Source organism: Anthonomus grandis, chromosome 10, assembly GCF_022605725.1.
Source record: "Anthonomus grandis grandis chromosome 10, icAntGran1.3, whole genome shotgun sequence".
Classification (NCBI taxonomy): Eukaryota; Metazoa; Arthropoda; class Insecta; order Coleoptera; family Curculionidae; genus Anthonomus; species Anthonomus grandis.
In genome coordinates, this window is record NC_065555.1 from 11,641,875 (window position 1) to 11,664,083 (window position 22,209).

Here is a 22,209-nt window from a genome sequence, read left to right on the forward strand (position 1 = left end):
TATTTTCGATAACACGAACCAAAATTTCATCTTCCATATCTGCTCCAATTATCCTTGGTCTTCCCGCATTTACGTTTTTTGAACGAAATGAGCCCGTTTCACCTAATCTATCGTATAACGCTTTAAATGTTTGATGATTTGGCTGCCTTCTATTCGGATACAGATCTAAATAACGCTGCGGTGCTCTTCGACTTCGAAAATTTTCTTGAGCATATACACATACCATATCCCGCATCTGAGCATTAGAAAAATCATTGTGACGCGGTATTTTTAAACGAAAATAACACAACAAGAACACGAGCTTTAGCTAAATTAAAGACTTACTTATTAATACTTCACCTTGACAGGTCGTAGTTATGATGTGTTCATCCTAGGCAAAGTCTACTTTGTGAAACTCCGATAATAATTTGTTCATACGCAACCTAATACAAAAATGCGTTTATTTCGAAAACGGTCTACTTTTTGGAGATCAAAGAAGTATGCCTTTTTTGACTAGAATTAAATGCTGTTTTATTATTTTCATTCGCAAATGTGCGTACAGGTAGGTCAAAAAAGTTATGACCATTTTAATCACTCAATGTCGTTGTATGCGGCGCCATCTAGTGGTAATGGGAAAATAGATATCATATTCGTGTTCCTCATCCCAAATAATAAGAGTACGCCAAATTTTAGGTTAATCTGTCCAGTGGATTCCAAAATATTTCAATAAATGTTTAGTAAAAAATTAGTTTTAACACCCTGTAGAACGAAAACCAATAACATTTTGCTAAGCGATATTGAGCTCAAACGGTTTATTTTTTTGTCAGGTATCCTACATTAACCTATGTCCAATTAATTACGGGACACCCTGTATAGGTTTAATAGACGATTTTATAAATAGTTTTGGTAAATTTTAAAAAAAATTGCAACTTCTTAATACAAATATAAAATGCTATTTAAAACTTAAAATATAATATTTTCTAGGGATCTCCGCATATGTTATTTAAAGATTTTGCCTCATATGAATTTAAAGGAACATTGAAACAGCTTCTGCCGGGTAAAACCTATGTATTCAAAATCCAAGCAGAGACCAAGGTATCTATTTTGTCCCAATGTGGAAACAAATTTTTTATTAATGCGATATTTTATCATCTAGGTTGGTTTTGGCCCAGCCACTGTTTGGAAACAACGTATGCCCATAATGCCGCCCCCTAAACCTAATGTTCAAGTAGTACCTACTGAGGTTTGCAAGAGTTCTACTACCATTCAAATCAGATTTAGGAAAAACTATTTTAGCGAAGCCAATGGACCTGTAAGTAATCCTTATGTTAAGATTCCAATAAAATTATTAAGAGAAATCTAGATTTTAATGCAATTTTTTGTAGATCGTGTCCTACGCAATCATAGTAGCTGAAGATGACTCAAAGAATGCGTCAGGATTGGAAATGCCTAGTTGGCGAGATGTTCAAGCGTATTCAATTTGGCCACCGTATCAGGTTATGGAGCCTTATTATCCGTTTTTCAATAGTTCTATTGAAGATTTCACTATCGGTGCAGACACTTGTGATATAAGGTAAGAACAAAATTTTTATATTTTTTAAATTCCCAAAATGTTAAAACTCGCCGGACATATAGCTCCTTCCTATGAATATCAATTCTTTATATTCTATATAAAAGAAAATTTATTTTTACTAAGGCACTTTTTTTACTTTTTAAATTGATTTCATTAAATAAAAACCCCATTCCACTTAATGATGGCTTTTTTTTATAGTTTAAAACCTGCTTAGGGGTAAGCTTGTCATTATTGTAATTTATAAACATATTTTTGTCACTTTTTACTGTTTTGCAATACTTTTTTATTGCATTTGACTGTTTCAATTGAAAAATTCATTATTAAAATAAAAAAGGGCTAGGCTTGCTTATCATATTTTTAAAGTGAAAGGGTCAATTATATTTTATAAGCACTACGTGATTAAAAATTATGGAATTTTTAAACTTTGCCCGTGTGTACCTCGTTTAAAAATTAAATTTCAAATTCAAAAATTTTGATTTGTCTTTAAAATATAGATAATAATGAGAAAAAGTTGGCAAATAAGAACTACTTCGCGATCATATAATCAATCCACAAGACTCGTTTACTTAAAGCCTGTGTGAAGTAGCTCTTTTATGAATTTTACAATATTTTAATGAAGTCAACATATAAAATGAAACTTAATTTAATTCTGACAAATGTAAAGGTAAGTTAAAAAAAAACTTGTGGAGCAAGAAAAAGTTTAGAAAATTTGCGAAAGGGGAGGAGCGAAGGACCCCGAGAACCAAGAAAAAAAACAGCAATGAAATGTAAATTTCAGTTGTTAGAGAAAATATAAGATGCATAAAGCAGGCGAACATTCACAACAAAAAAATAAATAATGCATACAAAAATATTCCAAATACATCAAAATGCCCAGAACAAACAAATTTAAATTATCCCTTTTACTTCTATAGATGACGGAAAAGAGATTCAAACATTGATAAAACAAGAGAACTGCATAGATATTATTTAGTTTTTGTGGAAAATATTTTTTTTAAGAAATTTTTATTTTTCTTAAACGTATGTATGCTATACCAAGTTTTTATTTAACATGCGTTTGAAATGAGAATATTATTATTATAATATAGAATTAAATAGCAAAAACATTCCTAAATTTTCACTTCAGTAACTACTGCAAAGAGGTGCTATTTATTTGAATAATAATCGTGTCAGATAATTTTGTTTTTACTTGATTTTTATTGTTACCAAAAAGAATAATTGATAATTTACTTTTATTAAGTTTTAAGTTATGATTTTGTGCATACAAAAGTTTGTTGAAATATAGAAAAAATACTCGGAGAAAAAGAAAGCTATATCTGAAAGTCATTAGCGTATTGCTGTAGTTTGGCTTGTGGAAGGAGACTTTGCATATCTACTACATATATAGAGAAAATAAAGGGCCTTAATACGGCAGGTAATAATATACTTTACTTACTGAAAAAATAATGAGTTACCATTCTTGGATTTTTTGGTCACAAAATAGAATTTTACCTCTTTAGCAAACCTTCAGCAACACAACATAATTCAGTATAATTCATCATATGTACATTTCCTTCTTTTAACATTTTCCTTTAATGAAATAAATCACTTTTTGTAATTAAACAAAAGCAATAAACAACTGTTATCCAATAAAACATAATATAGATAGATACTAATAATACAAATAATATTTGCTTTATAATTGAGGGGGTCAGAAGCCAAGGGGTCCAAGTCGAGTTTTTTTCAATATCGTGTTAAGTGCAGAAATCAAAACTTAATATATACATTTACTTGGTGGCAAAGAGATCCAAGCATAAAACAAGTCTTAATGGCTCCATCTATCAATAAGAAAATGTACTACTTACCAAATCTTAACAGTTGTTTAGAGCTAAACGGGTCCAAGTATACTTGGATCCATTTGCAGCCAAGGAAACTGTTATATTCTGTTGATTACTAACGATTTTGTCAGTGTCAGTTGTCGTACTAAAATCGTGAAAAATAGTGATCGAAGTGCATTTTTAATTTCAAAATGCTTACATCAGACGATGAAAGAGGTAAGTAGTTATTATAGCAAGAAAAATTTCTATTTAAAATAAAAATTAAGGTACATATTTTATGATATCAATTTTTTAAGGTTATGATAATACAAATCGAGTTTTCTTTTCATTATAGCGTTACAAATTCATATGGAACTAAGAACATAATCATAATAATTGCATTTTTTTCATTATTATCTAAATACCTACAACAGATTTTAATAAAATGACTATTTTTCAGAGCCATTCTCCGACAACTCTGATATAGATGGAGATTATGTTCCAAGTAGCACTGGTGGCGATGATGCTGAAGTGCAAAACTTGAATGAAGCTGGGAATGGGAAGTCCAGAAAAAGGGTTCGTAAAACTGCGACATGGAAAAGAAATTGTTCAAAAATTCGAAGAAACAGTGGCCAGGAATACGTTGGTCGCAAGGGTGAACTACATCATGCAAAATCTGTTAAGGCTTATGACCATACATGCAGATACAAGTGTACAGAAAATTTTACGGAGGAAGTTAAAAACACAATTTTTACTGATTATTGGAATCTTGGAAACAAAACTAATGGATGGGATCTACAGAGCACCTTTATTGCATCATGCATACAAAATAACGCTCCAAAAATGCACCGTCTACAAATCACCAGACAAAAGAGTATTAGCACTGTGATAAAACTTCAAAATAAACGTGTATGCAAAGAGTTTTTTTCTGAGAACTCTAGATATTAGCCGCAAACGGTTTTATAACGTCACAAAGAAAAAGAAGGAGTCTGGAGTCGTGCAAACGGATCAAAGGGGAAGACATGTCCCTAGCAATAAAATAGACGTGAGTCTTTAAACTCATTTCCAAAATTTGTGAGTCATTATACTAGAAAAGACAATCCGAATCGCAAGTATTTGTCTCCCGAGTTAAATGTAACAAAAATGTACAAGCTATACAAAGAATTTTGTCACGAAAAAGAAGCCCGACCATTAAAGCTAAGCAAAACCCCTCAGATACAATATACCGCTCGCAAATACATTTTTAAAACCCCTTTCAACTTAGCTTTTCACCGACCATGTTCAGACACATGTACAAAGTGTGACACGTTCATTACTCAGAAAAATTCTTGTGATCCAGAATCTGAAGAGGGCTCTGCGTTGCCAGAGAACATGATCGTCATCTACGTGAAGCCGAAGCAGCCAAAAATTTAAAAAACGCCGCCAAGGAATCAGCAAGACAGTGTCCAGAAAAACGTGCTATTTGTTTTGATCTACAAAAAAACCTTACCCACTCCGCATTTGACATGCAGCAAAGTATATTATTTGCGCCAGCTATGGAAACTATGGAAAAACAATCTAGGAATCCACGATTTATCATCCGGAATTGGTAATATATACATGTGGCATGAAGATGAAGGGTCGAAAGGTTCTCAAGAAGTCATGTCATGCTTGCTGAAGTATATTGAAAGTTTGCCAAAAACAGTGACCCACATCGATGCATTCAGTGATAACTGTGGTGATCCAAACAAGAACAAGAACATAATAAAATTTTGGATGTATATTGTGCAATTTACACATATCGAAAGTGTTGACCACCGTTTTTTGGTTTCGGGACATTCCTTTATGGAATGCGATCAAAATTTTGCCATTATTGAAAAAGCAAAGAGATGGCTAACTCACGTTTTTACTCCCGATGATTGGGTTAATTTTATAGCAGGAGTCAGTAGAAAATTTAATGTAGTAAAAATGCAGCCTGAGGATTTTAAATGTATATCTCCCATGGACATTGGACAACATTATGAAATCAAATCTTACAGGAATAAGTAAAATGCAATGGCTACATTTCAAAAAAAAAGTATCCAATGAAACTTTTTTATAAAGAAGTTTATAATAGTGATTTTCCTTTAGAAGAAATGGATCTTGATGCAGCTTCTACCATATGTACCACCAATACACCATGATTTCTATAAGTCGTTGAATCCAGGACAGACGTTGAATGCAGGCCATCAAACAAACGGGCGAAACAATGAAGATTATACTCTCGGTGACATGGTTGAATCGGATGATGATTAATATTAATACAAAACCTTCTGTAACTATTTTTTATTAAAGTCTATTCTATTATTTGAGAATTTTTATTACCTATCGAGTTACCTATCTACAAAAATAAATTATTATGTGGCATTTTTTCAAAATTGTTACAATACCCGTGTACCATAGTACCCTGTGAATATAATAAAGCCCAAACATTTTCAAAATCCATGCTATATTATAGGTATAAGCAAAACAAAATTACATTATTAATACACGTAGTATTTAACTTTTAAAGCTAAATAAAACTTTTTGGATGGTACATCAATAATTTCAATATCTGGATAATAAATTGGTGTAGTTTAGGGCTAGCAAACATTTTTTTTTAAGTAATACTTATCTGATAATTAACTATTATTTATAAATGAGGCAATCAAACTTGATACTTAATTAATAGACCTTGGAACTCTTATATTAGCAGCATTAATATTTAGTAAATAGTGTTAACAAATAATAAAAACTCGCTTTACCAAGCAAGTGCACATTACTTTCATGCTATCTAAAGAGATTTTTATAGTTCCTATATAATATTATAAAGTTCACAATTTCTAAATTAATTCTACTACAAAAATTTTTCAATCAAATTTTAATTCAAAAAGCAGTTTTCTGACAAATACTTTTATAAGTTATACTAAATGAATAATAATGGAATCACATATTTGCTTTTTGATAGGGCTCCTTTATAATTCCAATAAAGTGTAGCCAAAATATTTTTTAATTAATCCGCTTAAAAAGTACAACATTACGTAAAAACGCAAAGTCTCGGTAGCAAAAACTATATAATCAAATAAATTATAGGTAATATGTTACGATGAATGGTCAAAGACCCATCACACACACATACTATCTACTAACTACACGATAACACTGGGAGTAAAATTTATTGACTATTATAGTTATCTGATTATATAGTTTTTGCGACCAAGTTTGCGTGTTTTCGTTTTGTAAATTGTATTAAGTCTCTTTGAGCATAATGGACAAATTCTTTCAGCTATTAAATATTTTTTTGAAATTTTCATAAATTCATGTCTTAAAGATTTACTCAGTAGTCTCAAGGATTACTCGCCATATAATTTTTTAAAGTTAAGACATAAACAACCTATAAATCTGAAATGCATATTTAATATTTAATTAAAAAATATTTACATTTCATAGCTCCGAACGGCAGGAAGTAAGTAAATATTAAAAAAAAATCTTATTCTTACTAGTATTTCACGGTGTAATTCTAACTACTTTTACATTTCTGCGAATTTCATATTATTGCGGTTGCCTTATTAATGCGACCACAAACAAAACATTACAATACCTACCTGAGCTTTATTAAAAATGTACCATCCTGTTAATTTGTTTCATTGATGCGAGGTGTGTGCGCGTGGGAAGCCCCGTGCAACGAATTATTTTTGTAATAAATCCGAATTTTAATAACGACACGTAAATTTTATTTTAATATTTTTCAGGCAAGTTGGTTACTGTAATGGACCGCTAAAATCAGGATCGATCTATAGGGTGAAAATAAGAGCTTTTACCGCCCCGGATAAGTTTACAGATACAAGCTACAGTTTTCCCATACAAACGGGTAAGTCTTCCCATAAGGTTAATTTTTCTAAAAATGATATTTTTTAATTAATGTAGTAGTAATTTCTAGACTGTCTATAATTTTTTTCATGCACTCAAGGACTACTTAGGCTTGAAGGTATAATTAACATGTTATAAAACAAAACTTAGCTTTCGAAATGCGGCAAAAATTAAATTAAGAAGTAATTTTCATAGTTATTGTTATACCCCTGTTAGACAAAATAAATAAAACATTACTGATTAATTATAGTAAAAAAAACATATGTATTTTATGCTAAAATGTTGGTTACATACTGATGATACATTTATGCAAATGAGTAGTGTTTTATTGACTATGGTTTTTAATTTAACCAATAAGTCTAACCAGTTATCTTTTTGTTAATGAATATAAGAGAAACCACTATTACTAAATGTTTGTTTTTTGTGAGTTTTAAAGTATTAAGAATTTTAGCGTTATAGTTATTGTGTGTAGGTAAGAGATTTTATACAAGCGTATTTTATCATTTACACCTTGTTAAACGTATTTAAACCTAATTACATAGTCAATTAAATTCTTTAAGATAGGTTTCCTCGATCAAAAGGTAGTCTGATTACTTATTTTAATATAGTATGCATTCAGACTAAAAATAAAAGATAGAGAAAAATACATCACAAAAGTTTACTTTTCTTAAATTAAAACTTACCATAAACATAATAGAAAATAGTTATGCAATAGACACTAAGAAAAATCTTGGACTTATAATAGAAATATCTAAAATCCATTTAATAGAACATACTTATTGGTAAAACGAAAAGTTATAGTTATAATGTGTAGAAAGAGGTGTGTTTAACTTCATAAATCTGTCTCTATAAAGTAAAAAACTCGTATCAACTAACTGAACATTTATATTATACACAGGGTGCGTCAACAAGACGTGCGGCAACGATAGCCTCTAAACTATAAGACATAAAGCAAAAAGTTCTATAGCAAAGTTGTGTGGGTTGCCAAAAATCTACAAACTAAGAATATTTTTTCCATTTACCTACAAAACGTTATCATAAAATATGTATTTTTTTTAATGGAACGACCTATATTATTTGACCAAAAAAGAGAGCCTTATTTTGTCAGATAATTAGTTTTTTTTGTGATTTTTTTAGAGGTTTTCTTTAAAAAAAGTATAACTAACTACGGATTGAACATAGACTCACGAAATTGGTATCACAGTTAGTCTGAGATACCTGTTATTGACTGGCAGTGATATTTTATTATCAAGATATCTTGAGTGCCTTATAAGGTAAACATAAAAAGCATATTTTGGAAATTTTTATCAAGGTTTCTTGGAAAAAAAAATATTGGTGGTGTGCAGTTATTTGTCAAAGACAATCACTGTGAATCGTTTTAATAGCCTTGTTTACGATTAAGAATTTTTTTCTCCTCCAATTAATCGATCTATTATAAATATTTATTAAATTAGTTGAGATTTTTAATTTTAATTATACGTGATGAATTTTCCACGTGAGGAACTTATTGATACGATATATGCCCTGCAGGCTGCCGAAAGAAATACTCTTTTAGCGTGTAGATTTTATGGTCAATTGTATCCTGAAAGTAGATATCTCCAACCACAAGTGTTCAAAATTCAAAGGATAGTGTCGGAAGGAACGGGATATGTAATTTCCGTTTCATCATGTATGAGAGTCATATACGGGTCAAGCCAGCTACAAATGAAGATAATAGGATGATAGTAATTTTAAGTGTTATTATAAAAACATTCAAAATTTCCATATCCAATTATTACAAGAATTACAACCACAGTATTATGAAAATAGGATCGCTTTTTGTCAGAAGGCGCACAATAGGATTCATCAGCTTGATTTTTTTGATCTGGTGCTGTTTTCAGACGAAGCTACATTTCATAATAATGGCAGTGTGAGTAAGCACAATTTTCATTATTTTGACACTAGCAATCTATTTTTTACTAGAGAAATTCATCACCAACACAGATGGTTGCTTAATGTTTGTGCAGGGATTATAGGGCAATACGTTTCTGGACCGCAAGTTTTTAATGGGCATCTTCTAGGTGAAATATATCTTAACCTCTTGCAAAATGATTAAAATATCCATTTACAAGCGTTGCAAGACCATGTTCAAGAAATAGTTTAGTTTCAGCAAGATCGGGCTTTAGCTCATTGTAATCAAGCTGTAATTTTATTTCCAAAATACATCGTCATTTATTTTCTTCCTTGTATAAAACATAAGTATCGGCCAGCATTACATTTTTATGGTATTTACCTTACAAAGAATTCAAGATATATCATAAAATATAAATGATTTAGGTATAGGCCCTATTTAACAAAAAAAATAAGGTATTTCACAGATACGTTTAATAACATATAAATATATCGGGTATCCCGCTTAAAAATTTTGATATATTGCGTCTAATTTTGCTAAATTCATTTTTTTTTAACAAACACTGTGTAATACAAAAATGACAAAATATGACTACCAGTCTTTAACAGGTAACTTAGACTAACTGTTGTCAAATTTCGTAAGTCTATGTTGAATTTGTAGTTAGTTACAGTTTTTTAAACAAACACAAAAATCACAAAAAATTAATTACCCGACAACACCGTATGCAAATTTTAAAAATGTTATATCAAAGTAAAGCTCTCTTCATATCTAATTATTTTGTGAAATAATAGCTCTGTATATTATTTCATTTAAAAAAAATGCATATTTTATGATAACTTTTTTGTGATACACTCTGTATAGGTAAAAGTATTTTTGGCAACCCTACAACTATGCTATAAAACTTTTTGCTCTTTGTCGTACAGTCACCCTATATAAGTGAATCTCAGACATGTATAAGGAGGCTTAGCTAGACAGATCGACAATCTTATATAACTTTTGTTTAATATCTTTAATTAGATTAATTAGAAGGCTAGTAAAACTTAATTTTTTCCATTCGCAGATCAAGACAATACTCCTATCATCTTAGGAGTGGTAATTCCAATAGTCCTTATTTGTTTGTTGTTCGTCACAATAATCGTAATAAGAAGACGACGCTCTGCCGGCCGTAAAGGCATGGTGGAGTCCAGAAATAATGACAGCACTTCATTAAACGATTCTGTTATTGAGACTAGCCGACCCGTCAGAATTGAAAACTTCGCCAATCATTATAGGATAATGTCTGCAGATTCTGATTTTAGGTAAGTTTTAGTTTATGTACGATTTTTTTCTTTTAATTCAAATTTAATCATCTTGCTAGACAGTAATCATTCAGGCTTTTGCATGGACATTAGGGCAGTAAAATCTTAAAATTAGCAACTAATTTTATATAAAATGGACTACTTTTGCAGTATTCCTATTTACAGAAAAAATTTATTTATTCAAATATTTGCTTAATTTTTAAAAAAAATATTTTAACTAATTATTTATTCCACATGCAAATATATGATAGTATTTCTTACATTTTTAACCCAGCCATTAATCTTATACCCTATTTATATCATGCTTACTAGGAAAGAATGGACTATGATCACTAAGTAAGTTATATTATATAAGGTATATATAACAACTTATATATTTTACATTAAATTCAACAGTTCGAATATGTGTTTGGGGTAAACCCAGGTTTATTATATTAATTATTTACATGAAATAAGTAGTGTGAACTTATAATTACACCACACTTCACTAAATACACTGATCCAAGGAAATGTATTGTATACAATTTTATTTTTTGGAGAAAACCAAATATACACGCTCGACCCTAACTTAACAAGTCTTAGCCATAAATTAAAAAGAGAGCGACCCAAATTGAACATACATGATTTTTTAATAAAGGTTTAGCGAAGAATTCGAAGAACTAAAACATATCGGAAGGGACCAACCATGCACCGCAGCGGACTTGCCGTGCAATAGACCGAAGAACAGATTTACAAATATTTTACCTTATGACCATTCCCGGTTTAAGTTGCAACCTGTGGACGATGAAGAAGGCTCGGATTATATTAATGCGAACTATGTGCCGGTAAGACACAAAATGTTATCATAATTTACTCTTTAACAAAATTCTAGCTAAGCGGATATTTAATTCAGCAATAAATTTAGAATGACTATATGTTTTTAAATTCAAACTTAACTTTTAACTTTAAAGAAAGTTTTTGCACTTAATTATTTTATCTGCCAATGTTATTTAATTAATTTTTTACCATAATAGGGACACAACTCTCCAAGAGAATTTCTAGTAACGCAGGGACCATTGCATTCCACTCGAGACGACTTTTGGAGGATGGTTTGGGAGTCAAATTCACGCGCTATTATTATGCTAACAAGGTGAGACTGTTGAAATGTTATCTTTATTGTTCTCCGCTACTATATATATTATTTACATTAAATATTCTATTAAGATGACTTTCTAAATAGATTAACCCTTACCTGTTTTATCCTAATGTTTTATAGAAAATATGCACTTTCGAGCATACATTTAACTAGGAATTGATCACTGTCGGAAATATTAACAGTAAATTATTTTGTCCAACTACAAAAATATTTGCATATTGTATTTATTTGTTGGGAGGCAAATTGACACTTATCTACCCAATTTTTTAAAAATCACTATAATTAAACCACTAGTTTTATTTAGATTTCACAGATAGGTTTCAAATTATCTTTGTTAATATACATTTTGTAGTTAAATAAAAAAAAAGATTTAATAATTTACATTTTTAAAAACTGTGTATTTATCTGAAATTTGTTTTAATATTAAATCTTATGAAAAGGGGCTATAAAATGATTGTAACTTCTTTTTAGATGTGTAGAAAAGGGACGAGAAAAATGCGATCACTACTGGCCATATGACACAATGCCAGTCTACTACGGAGACATATCGGTTCAAATTTTAAATGAAACACGATATCCAGACTGGAATATATCAGAATTTATGGTCTGCAGAGTAAGTATAATAAATTATGTTTATATAAGCTTTAAATATTTATTAAACTTTAATTATTAATAATTTAATTTTGTCTAGGGAGAACAACAAAGGGTGGTAAGACACTTCCATTTCAGCACCTGGCCAGATTTTGGAGTCCCTAATCCTCCTCACACCTTAGTGAGATTTGTAAGAGCTTTTAGAGAACGCGTACCTCCTGATAATAATAGGCCGATAGTGGTACATTGTAGGTAAGTTAAACTGATTTAATTTTATTCAAAATATTTTAGATAGTATAAGGATTAGAACGGGAAACATCTTTTTTGAGTTGGAGTATTTTTCACATATTTTATTAACATATTTTAAAACTAAATATCAATTCAAACATGTGGCTGAATGTGCATATATAATAAATAAACCTGTATGAAAATTCCCATAACGGGTATTAACATCATCAGATATATAATATAACAACAACGAAAAAAGTTAACAATTAAAAAAATAAATAACAAACAAGAACATTTTAAAGTAGCAAAAACTAAATATCTCTTGTGGTACAACCAGTGCCCTTATAATAATTCTAATAGATGGAGTTACTTAAGCTTAGAAAATTATGGAGTATATCAGCTCCTTCAGTTAAAAAGAAGCTATATGAGAAAAAATAATTTATTCGAATACGTTGATTTAGTTTCAGTTATTACTGCATTATTGTTATACTTAAAAAACCACAATTTTAAAATCTACAGTATATGTTCTTTTTTCGGTTATGTTTCACCGATAAGGGCACCAGACCAGCTTGTTGACATGTTGGTTATGAAAATGAGGATCATAAGATCAGTAGTTCATTTGAGTTTTTATTATCTTAAAATGTTTATTTGTAATGTACTTGTATAATTGTTAACCTTACTTTAGTTTTTGTTTTGATTTTAATTATAATGTAAACGGTGAAGTTGTATGTTTAAAAGTCGTTTGATGTTTTATTCTTCTGAAACTTTCTTATAACTGGTGTAAATTTAATTAAACATTTGTAGATTCCTTTAAGCTCCAATAAAAAATTTCAACAAATTTCCTAAACATCAAAGTAAACAACATTAGTAACCCCATTAAACCAGTAAAGTATATTAAATATCTGGGAGTACAGATTGACCAAAACTTAAAATGGGAAATTCATATTACATACCTTACAAAAAAGATCAATGCACTTTTACATAATTTCTATGTATTGAGGAATTTTATAAATAAAAAAAATATTTTGATGGTTTGTAAAGCATTAATTGAACCTCTCTTAAGATACAGGTTATTATTATGGGGTGGTGCACATTTAAAAAACCTATAAATTACATAAAACTCGCTATTAAAAATAATGTTTAAAAGGTCAAGGCTGTTTTTAACAAATCAATTATAGAACTCTGAGATTAATTAATTTAATCTTTAATTTAAAAACCTTTTATATCTTTACTAGCTGTGCTCACATAAATAAGCATCTCAAGTCACAAAATAATAATCAATTATAAATCATAATCACCAAACGAGAAATAATAAAAATCAACTCCTTATAATACCTCAAATCCAAAAATCTCATCCATTATTCTCTAAGAGACCAACATACAAAATTGACGAAAAACAAAGAAAAACACAAAGTCACGGTCTCACAACATGTAACAAAACGTGCCTACACAGCCAATGTAACATTGGCTAACGTGTTAAGTTGTTTTAGCATTAGGTCAGTATAGTCGATAGGTTTTACACTTATACTTCTAAACTTGTTGTACCGGGTTCGATTCTCGTTGAGTCTATGTTGTTGCGTTCCACTTTTTAATTTTTTATTTTTTGCTTTGTACAATTATAACCTTAAAATTAATGTTTATTTATGTACTGTGAAGTGTGTGGATGGCTTCTAAAGGTTTTTTATTGTTTTATATAAGTTTTTAGTTTTGTTTAAGTAATATTTTTATTTTAGGCCTGATAATGCTCTAACTAGAGCGAAACACGTGTAGCCCGTTTTATTACATGCTGTGAGACCTTGACTTTGTGTTTTTCTTTGTTTTTTAGTTTTATAATACCTCAGTTATATCGGAGACTAAGTCAACAATCTGCAATTTTTTTGGCTCCTAAATACTATTATTTATTACCAACCGAAATAAAAGAAAATAGTATTCTGTGAATAAATTGTATAAAAAAGTTGTAAGATATATAACTAAAATAAACGAAAATTTATTTAATACACACAACCAATTTTTGACTACCTTTCTTTCTTAACTATCTTATTTCTTTCATAAACCATATCCAATCTCCAGTAATGCTGTAATTAAGAAAAATAAGAGTAATAAATTATATTATAATATATATATTTCATTAATAAAAATAATCTTACATATTTATTTAATGCATCTCTATGAATTTAGTTGGAGTAGATTTCTAAGACTGCATCATTATTTGTATTTTTCATTATTATTAGTTTTAGAAATAAGCAATGTTTACTAAGGATTTATTTATTTAGAGTTAACTGCTACACACAGATAATATCTAGGTGCTCTGTGTTTTACATTGTATTTTTATTGTGTATCATTTTACGCTGGATGCTTTAGGAATGAAACACGTGTAGCTTTATTTATTGTAATATACCGGGTGTTTCAAAAGTCATGGTCCAAACTGAAAGGGGGTGTAGGGGAGCCTATTTGGAATCAAAATAATCCCCCTTATGTTGTTATCCGATTTTTGATGGTTTAGAAGTTATAGCTGTTTTTCAGTTTTTGCTATAATTTACTACTGGCTTAAAAAATAATTTTTTTTTAATGTCTGGGGATTTATTTTTTAACTATATTTTTTTAGTATTTTATTTAAAAAATGTCAAGTCTTTTTAATAAAAGTATATCATAAAAAAAATTGTATTATCGCTGCAGAAAATCATGTTTAATTTTTTTGCGGTTTCTTTAAAAACAAATTTTACCGTTTTAATGAGGCATCACAGTACAGAAAGGCGCTGCAAGAATATAAACCAATGTTTTAAAAATTCTTACAACTTTATAGCCTTTCAATAGAAACGTTTAACTTAAAGGTCTGTTTAATAAATTTTTAGAAAAATGGAACGTAAAAGAAATAAAAGCTAAAATAAAACTTCAAATATTTCATTGGCATTTATTTAAAAAAGATATTCAAAATGGCTGCCGCCGGCTCTTATACACAAACGACATCGTCTTATAAAATTTCTTTTTAAGTTTCTAAATGCTCGAGCATTGTTTCGTAAACTTGTTACTGCATCTCGCATTTTTTGTCGAAGCTGATTTTCAGTATTATTTTCCGTTTGGTATACAAGTTCTTTAAAGTATCCCCATAAAAAATAGTCAAGAGGATTAAGGTCAGGTGAGCGCGGCGGCCACGATACCACTCCTCCTCTGCCTATCCAACGATCTGGGTAAGCACCATTTAGATGGTTTCTGACTATTCGTGCACTATGCGCTGGCGCTCCGTCGTGTTGCAGCCACATTCTTGCCCGTAATTCCAGAAGCACATCTTCCAAAAGGTCATAAAGTTGGTATTCTAAAAAATCTAGGTAGCTCTCTCCATTTAATCTGACCGGTAACTCGAAAGGGCCAATCAGCCTACCACCGAGAATTCCTGCCCACAAATTTACACCAAATTGGTACTGGAAGCGATCTTGCCTTATTATTGTCTTTGAAATGAAGACTTATCGGACCACAAAATGCAGTCAAAAAAGTCCGGGTCTTGCAGACAGCGTCGAAGCATTTCTCTGCAAAATGCTACTCTAGGCGCGTAGTCACGGGGTAAGAGGGCTTGAACTTTATAAGGTAAATGTTTTTATTGAAAGACTAGAAATAGTAGGAAGTTTTTAAACATTGGTTTAAATTCCTGTAGGTCTTTATGTACTGTGTAGTGCTTCATTAAATTGTTAAAATTCATTTTTGAAGAATCCAAAAACAAATTAAACAAGATTTTCTGCAGCGAAACAAAAAAAAATTACACTAAACTTTTATTAAAAAGACTCGACATTTGTTGGAATAAAAACAAAAAAATATATTTAAAAAATAAAGCCCCAGACATAGAAAAAAATAATTTTTTAAGCCAGAAGTAAATTATAGAAAAAAACTGAAAAACAGCTATAACTTCTAAACCATCAAAAATCGGATAACAACATAGGGGGTTATTGTGATTCCAAATAGCCTCCCCTACCCCCCCTTTCAGTTTGGACCATGACCTTTGAAACACCCTGTATATAGTTGAGAGCATGACTAGGTGTACTTTTGATTAATAAATTTATTGAGTTGACCATCATAATAATCATATTTTAGTGCCGGAGTAGGCCGTTCAGGAACATTCATATGTCTAGACCGCATTTTACAACAATTCCAAACATCCGACTGCGTGGACGTTTTTGGAATCGTGTACCTAATGCGACGCGAAAGAGTATGGATGGTACAAACTGAACAGCAGTACATTTGCATTCATCAGTGTTTATTAGCGGTTTTGGAAGGGCAAGAAATGACTACATCGCCGAGGGAGATACATGAAAATCAGGGATTTGAAGGTAAGAGAGACAATTTTAGTTTATTGTTTTTATCTGACGAATGTAAACAAATTTGAGAGAAATTAGATAGATAGATTAGAGAATAGATATATGAGAAAGTTAAGAGAAGAAATATTTTAATCTTTAGACATATAAAGTTTGAGGATGCTTGGGATGGAACAAATTCATTAATTAGAAACGTTAGTTAGAACGAAAGTTAAACATTCAAGTGAGCATTCATCAAAAATAAACGTTAGCTGAAAGTTATGAACGTTAACTGACGTATTATGAGAAATGGAAGATCCTGCTATCAATATGTCAATGGTCAATAATTTTAATTATTAAGTAATGGTTCGCCTCCCAATTCTTAAGCTAAAGTGATGTGGTTCGTGGGTTAAAAGATCGATAGAATCAAACGTCGCTTTTTTAGCAACCCTATGTGTTACAACTTTATATTTGACAACATCCTCTAGGTCCTAAGATTCTGTTAAGAAGATATGATATACAACTAGGATTTTGTATAATTAAATTGTACTTTTGAAACTAAAGACAAAGTAGTAATAAGAGACAAAAATCGGAAAAAAGCCAAGGTCTTATGACATCTATAAAATAGAACTTCAACTTAAGGCTTAGCGCAATCTTTCAAATTTGAATAGCTTTTTAAATTTGTAGGTTTTACAGAATTGATGAATATTATTTTGAACTGATAAAATTTAAAACAGACAGAAAATAGGTTAAAAATTATAAATAAAATATCTCAGACTATAGACTCAAGATAAATAATAAAATAAGTATAAATAAAAGCCTTAACCGAAAATAAAGCTACAGTAACAAACTTCAAAAAATCATTCTTCCAGCTATAATTACATAACTATAAATATCATAAAACATGCAAATGCGCATGTCTTACTTTATTGGATTAGTTGCACAGGAAGAGAGAATTTATTCTGCAGATGATACTGCAATTCTCATTAAAGAAATAAATGAGAAGATATAAAATATAAATCATGGAATTAAGTACCTTGGGATAATGATAAATTCTAGTTTTATTTGATATTTTAACATAGAGTAATTGTAAAAAAAAAACAGAAAACTATGTAGCATGTACGACTTTTAATAGCTCAGATCACAGAATCGATATTAAATCGTTGTATTACTGTGTTGGATGCATCATAGAATCTTTGATTATTTTCAAAAGTTTAAAACTTAAGTTATTTGATTAATTTACAATACCGTAAGTTATAACAGATAATTTAGAAAAAAAAATTAAACTACCTGCTTTTCTATAATTAAAGAAAAATTATATCGAATCTGCAATTCGTGTATGTAAGTCCATACACAAATTATTGTAGTCCATTGTGCACATATTTACTTTTATGTAATATAATATATAATTTTTACTGAAATATATTTTTTGAGATGTGATGTGATCATTACAGGTGTTAATGTGTGAATGTTACATGATATAAATGAAGTAAATCTGGATGTAATACAAAAAGAACGAGAAAAAACTTTAAATATTTTTGCATTATAACCGGATTGAAATTGTACTTACGCCATACTATTGTAACTTTCTGTTCTTTACAGAGCCGTGAGTATGAATTAGTTATAATTCTAAACGTTGGCAATATTTGTTTCTCCTTAATTTTTTGACCAACACATCCACATCAACACTTTTAATTATTGGTTAGAATTTGCACTTTAACCTATTTAAGAAAATATATTTTAAAAGAGGATTTCTTATTAGTGATAAGAACTAAATAACAGTAGCAAGTGATCACATCTTAAAAGTAAAAGTAATTTTAAAAAAATGCAAAAAATAAAAGAAATATAGATAGTCCAAGGCTGAGGAGTATTTTATAACAAAAAAAGAAATTTACAAAATTATCACTTACAACTAAATGTGAGTTCTAAATTAATGAATAATAACAATGAATATGCAATCACAATAAGTGCATGAACAATACAAAGGTAGCCAAAATATCATCTCTTGTGTAAAGTCTTTTTTTGTAAGCAATTAATCAACTTGACCATAAAATTGTGCCAGTATGATCAGCCCAATAGCACTAGTTAGTTTTAATTCTATCGATCCTTTAACCCAAAAACATCACTGAGTAATTTTAATATTTATCTTGATTGTTGTTTCTATTTTTTAATAAAATGTTCGATGGCACCATATTGAGAAATAAATGATTCTCGATTGTTAAAGGGTAATTTTGTCTATAGGGGATCACATAAAAATACTTAAAATTCTAAATTAAAACGTGATACAAAGTAGGTAGAAAAGTGTAATCAAGTATTAACAAATTTTTAAATGAATTTGTTCCAACTACTAGTGTACGCCATTATACCGCATTCAATCAAAGAATGAAAATTGGTGGAGGTATTGTATTAACCTAAAAACTTATTGTGCGCTTGTATTGATCACATATAAATTATCCTGGAAATCAAATTTTGTACGTTACCGCAGACATGGTGTGGCACTTGTTTAATCGGTGTAAAAAGCTGATTATGTGTGGTTCTGGCAAAGGTACTGCCGGCATACGGCCCGTCCCCGACCTTCCGATCCAGAAAGAGAAAGAAAAGGAGAGGTAGCTTGGTGGTATATGACAAGGGGACGCTACTAGCTTGGTTGGGTAAATTAAAGCTCATTTTTATCATCGTAGATGCTTCCTTACTAACCTTAGTGATTTTGTTCCTGAGAATGAGATATCGCTTCAAATAGACCAATTTATTAGTAGAGGATGTTCAAATTTCATTTATACCCCCTCGGAAGTGCAATAGCTATTGCTAATCCCAGAGTATTCAATTTTTATTTATATTAGGCGTGAATGAACTTTGAACAGACTGTAAGTGCTTGCTCCAATTTTAAAATATTAAATGTAATGTTTTATACTAGGAATATCATGAGTATTCAACTTTTTTCACTCAAAGAGAGGTGATGCTATTTAAACTGAATGTGGTACTTTCGGGCAAAGATATTTATGGAATTTAAGTTAAATTAACTCAGTTTAGTGAGATTTTTTTTAATAAACCCATTTTATTATTAAACTTAATTCAAAAATGGCGGCAGAAACATTTTACAAGTGTTTTTATCGTAAAGAAGTTTAAAATCCACAAAACATGACTGAAACACTTATTTTTAATACATTACAATAAGAGTGTCTCCAATATGTCGATTTTCGACAAGGATATTATGGAATACCGTCGTTCTTGGCAAAATCCCATAATGTTTAAATAAATGTCCACACTTAATAAAAATACTCTATAAGGAGATTCTGATTCTCATACGGATTTAAATGAATTACCTACTGTTTAGTATTCATGTTAATTTGAGAACTTAACTAGGTAGTATCTTTTAACAATTACCTAACTGTTTCTATTAAATATTTTCAAAAATAAAAAAGCTGACAAATTATCGAATAATAATAGATAAGCAAATTCTGTAATTAGTTATTTAAAAATAATATGTAAGAAAAGGTATTTATGAAAATATTATTTACAACGTGACAACTTTGTAGTTCTTATAGGACTGTCAACTAAAATAATTAATGATAACAATAAAATACAAAAAAATTGGTATTTCCTTCAAGCATATACAATAAAGGCCAAAATGATTCTTCTGCTACTTTTAAATTGATGCTTATCCTAAAATGAGCAATTTTACAAAAAAAAAATTGAAAAAGTTTTGCGCTGCTTAACCCTTAATTTATAATCTCATATAAGCTTTATGAAAATGTGAAATTTTCTTATTTAAGATATAGAATAAAGCGATTAAGAGTGTTTATGTTTTTTAAACCTATAAAAAATATTAGGTTTAGATATTAGCGAGTTTGTGAATAATGTTAAATATATCTGAAGTGTTCGGTTTTATTATCACTAAAAAAAAAATTAGAAATTGCCAGCATTATATACTCCCTATCAATAATAGTTACCCAATATATTTGCATGACTACCTTGTATCCTGTATTTTATTTAGTCCGTCTAGAAAGTATCTGGAGAAAAAAAAGCACAATTATAATTTTGCAGTATATATTTTTATTATTTAAATTATAAAATAACAACAAACAATTCATTTCATTTACTTATACAACCTCCATTTACTTCCAAGTACTTTACTAGACGTCCAGGCACGTAAGTAGGTGACTGTCATGCAGCTTGATGATGGCTGCCCAGGAGTGTAAATCTGAACGAATTAAACCTTCTTTATATAGAGATAAACAATATATATATATATATATATAGATAAATAAGTGACAAAGATACAAAACAAGAAATACAATTTTAAGAGTACAAAAATGCTTATATCAGACTGTACTAGATACATTATTTTACCTAATTATCTTTTTAGCTTCTCCTAAAATAGTTTTAAACTTTTAAAGTTAATAGGGCGTCAACTTTTAATAAAGTGTGCATATTCTATATGTTATTTTTGTTCAATATTTAGGGTTTACATTGTTTTATTTAAAAAAAAATAATAATTTAATTTCTGTTAATTAGGTATAAAGAAAGGTTAATGTTTTAACTTACACAGATGTTTGGGGAACGATATACCAAAAATAAACTACAAGCTCCCAAAATCATGATTTTTAAGTTTTTTACGATATTAAATAAGGCCGAACAAATTTGCTTCTTTAAATTAAATTATTAATTAAAAAAAAGAACCGAGATCGTAAACAATGTCTATTGGTATCAAAAATATCAGAAATTTATTTATTTAATTTAGTAAATTTTGGCATGAAGTGCCCTCTAACAATTTTTAAAACTAATTTTTCTATTAATTTCCCTCACTGTCATATAAATTCGTGTTCTACCTATGCACAATATCATGTCAATTAACCCGGTAGTAGGAATCGGATTTATTAAATTTTTTGAACATTAAATACAAACTAAAATATAAAACTAATCACGATAAGTATACTAAAATAAACGCCATTATTAAAATATTTATCTAAAAAATATGGATAAGCTTAGAGGTTTTCAAAAATTGAGTCATTCATTGTAACTGCTGGTAAGACTCGTCAAAAGAAGTTACTAGTGCATCACAAAAATAAAAGTTGCATAATAAAACATACAAAATTTGAAAAAATAAGAATGCTAATAAACAATTTTTTTAATATCCTTAGCGAATACCGTAAATTCTTACCATTTTTTGTAGTCTCACGTATGTTTGTTAATTTAGTTCTCAGACTTCGTCTTCAGGATATTTAAACGAACGACGAGGAGGCCACGCTGGAAGAGCTGCTCAATCTGAAATGCTACAAATTGAGGAAGATATTTTAGAAATGATCGAAGTCGCCCAACATTGAGTACTAGAGTCTTAGCAGCTGAAGTTGAAGTTTCTCATAGTAAAATGACATAAAGACAATACGACAAGAACAATATTATTTTTATGATTATCAACGGGTACAAGCGTTACAACTTGAAGATCGTCCTAGAAGAGTTGTATTTTGCCAGTGGCCTTTAGAACAGTAAGGCAGAAATGAAGGTTTTACGAAATCAATTTTATGTACAGATGAGGCCACATTTATACGAGTGCAAAATTTCCACAAC

The 22,209-nt window shown here is 29.7% G+C and overlaps 1 protein-coding gene across 3 annotated transcripts in view; it reads left to right on the forward strand.

Moving 5' to 3' along the window:
• The window catches only part of LOC126741705 (tyrosine-protein phosphatase 10D), a 90,821-nt gene that overhangs the window by 62,593 nt on the left and 6,019 nt on the right, over positions 1 to 22,209 (forward strand). The window contains exons 19-29 of one of the 3 annotated variants that reach the window (XM_050448242.1): positions 964 to 1,074; positions 1,136 to 1,291; positions 1,365 to 1,552; positions 7,098 to 7,216; positions 10,167 to 10,404; positions 11,042 to 11,228; positions 11,418 to 11,533; positions 12,011 to 12,152; positions 12,231 to 12,382; positions 16,442 to 16,677; positions 19,127 to 19,292. In XM_050448242.1, coding sequence (XP_050304199.1) covers positions 964 to 1,074; positions 1,136 to 1,291; positions 1,365 to 1,552; positions 7,098 to 7,216; positions 10,167 to 10,404; positions 11,042 to 11,228; positions 11,418 to 11,533; positions 12,011 to 12,152; positions 12,231 to 12,382; positions 16,442 to 16,677; positions 19,127 to 19,251 — 1,770 coding nt within the window. In that variant the 3' untranslated portion in view covers positions 19,252 to 19,292. The remainder of the gene's footprint in view (positions 1 to 963; positions 1,075 to 1,135; positions 1,292 to 1,364; positions 1,553 to 7,097; positions 7,217 to 10,166; positions 10,405 to 11,041; positions 11,229 to 11,417; positions 11,534 to 12,010; positions 12,153 to 12,230; positions 12,383 to 16,441; positions 16,678 to 19,126; positions 19,293 to 22,209) is intronic. The other 2 variants (XM_050448240.1, XM_050448243.1) reach the window with 2 other exon arrangements.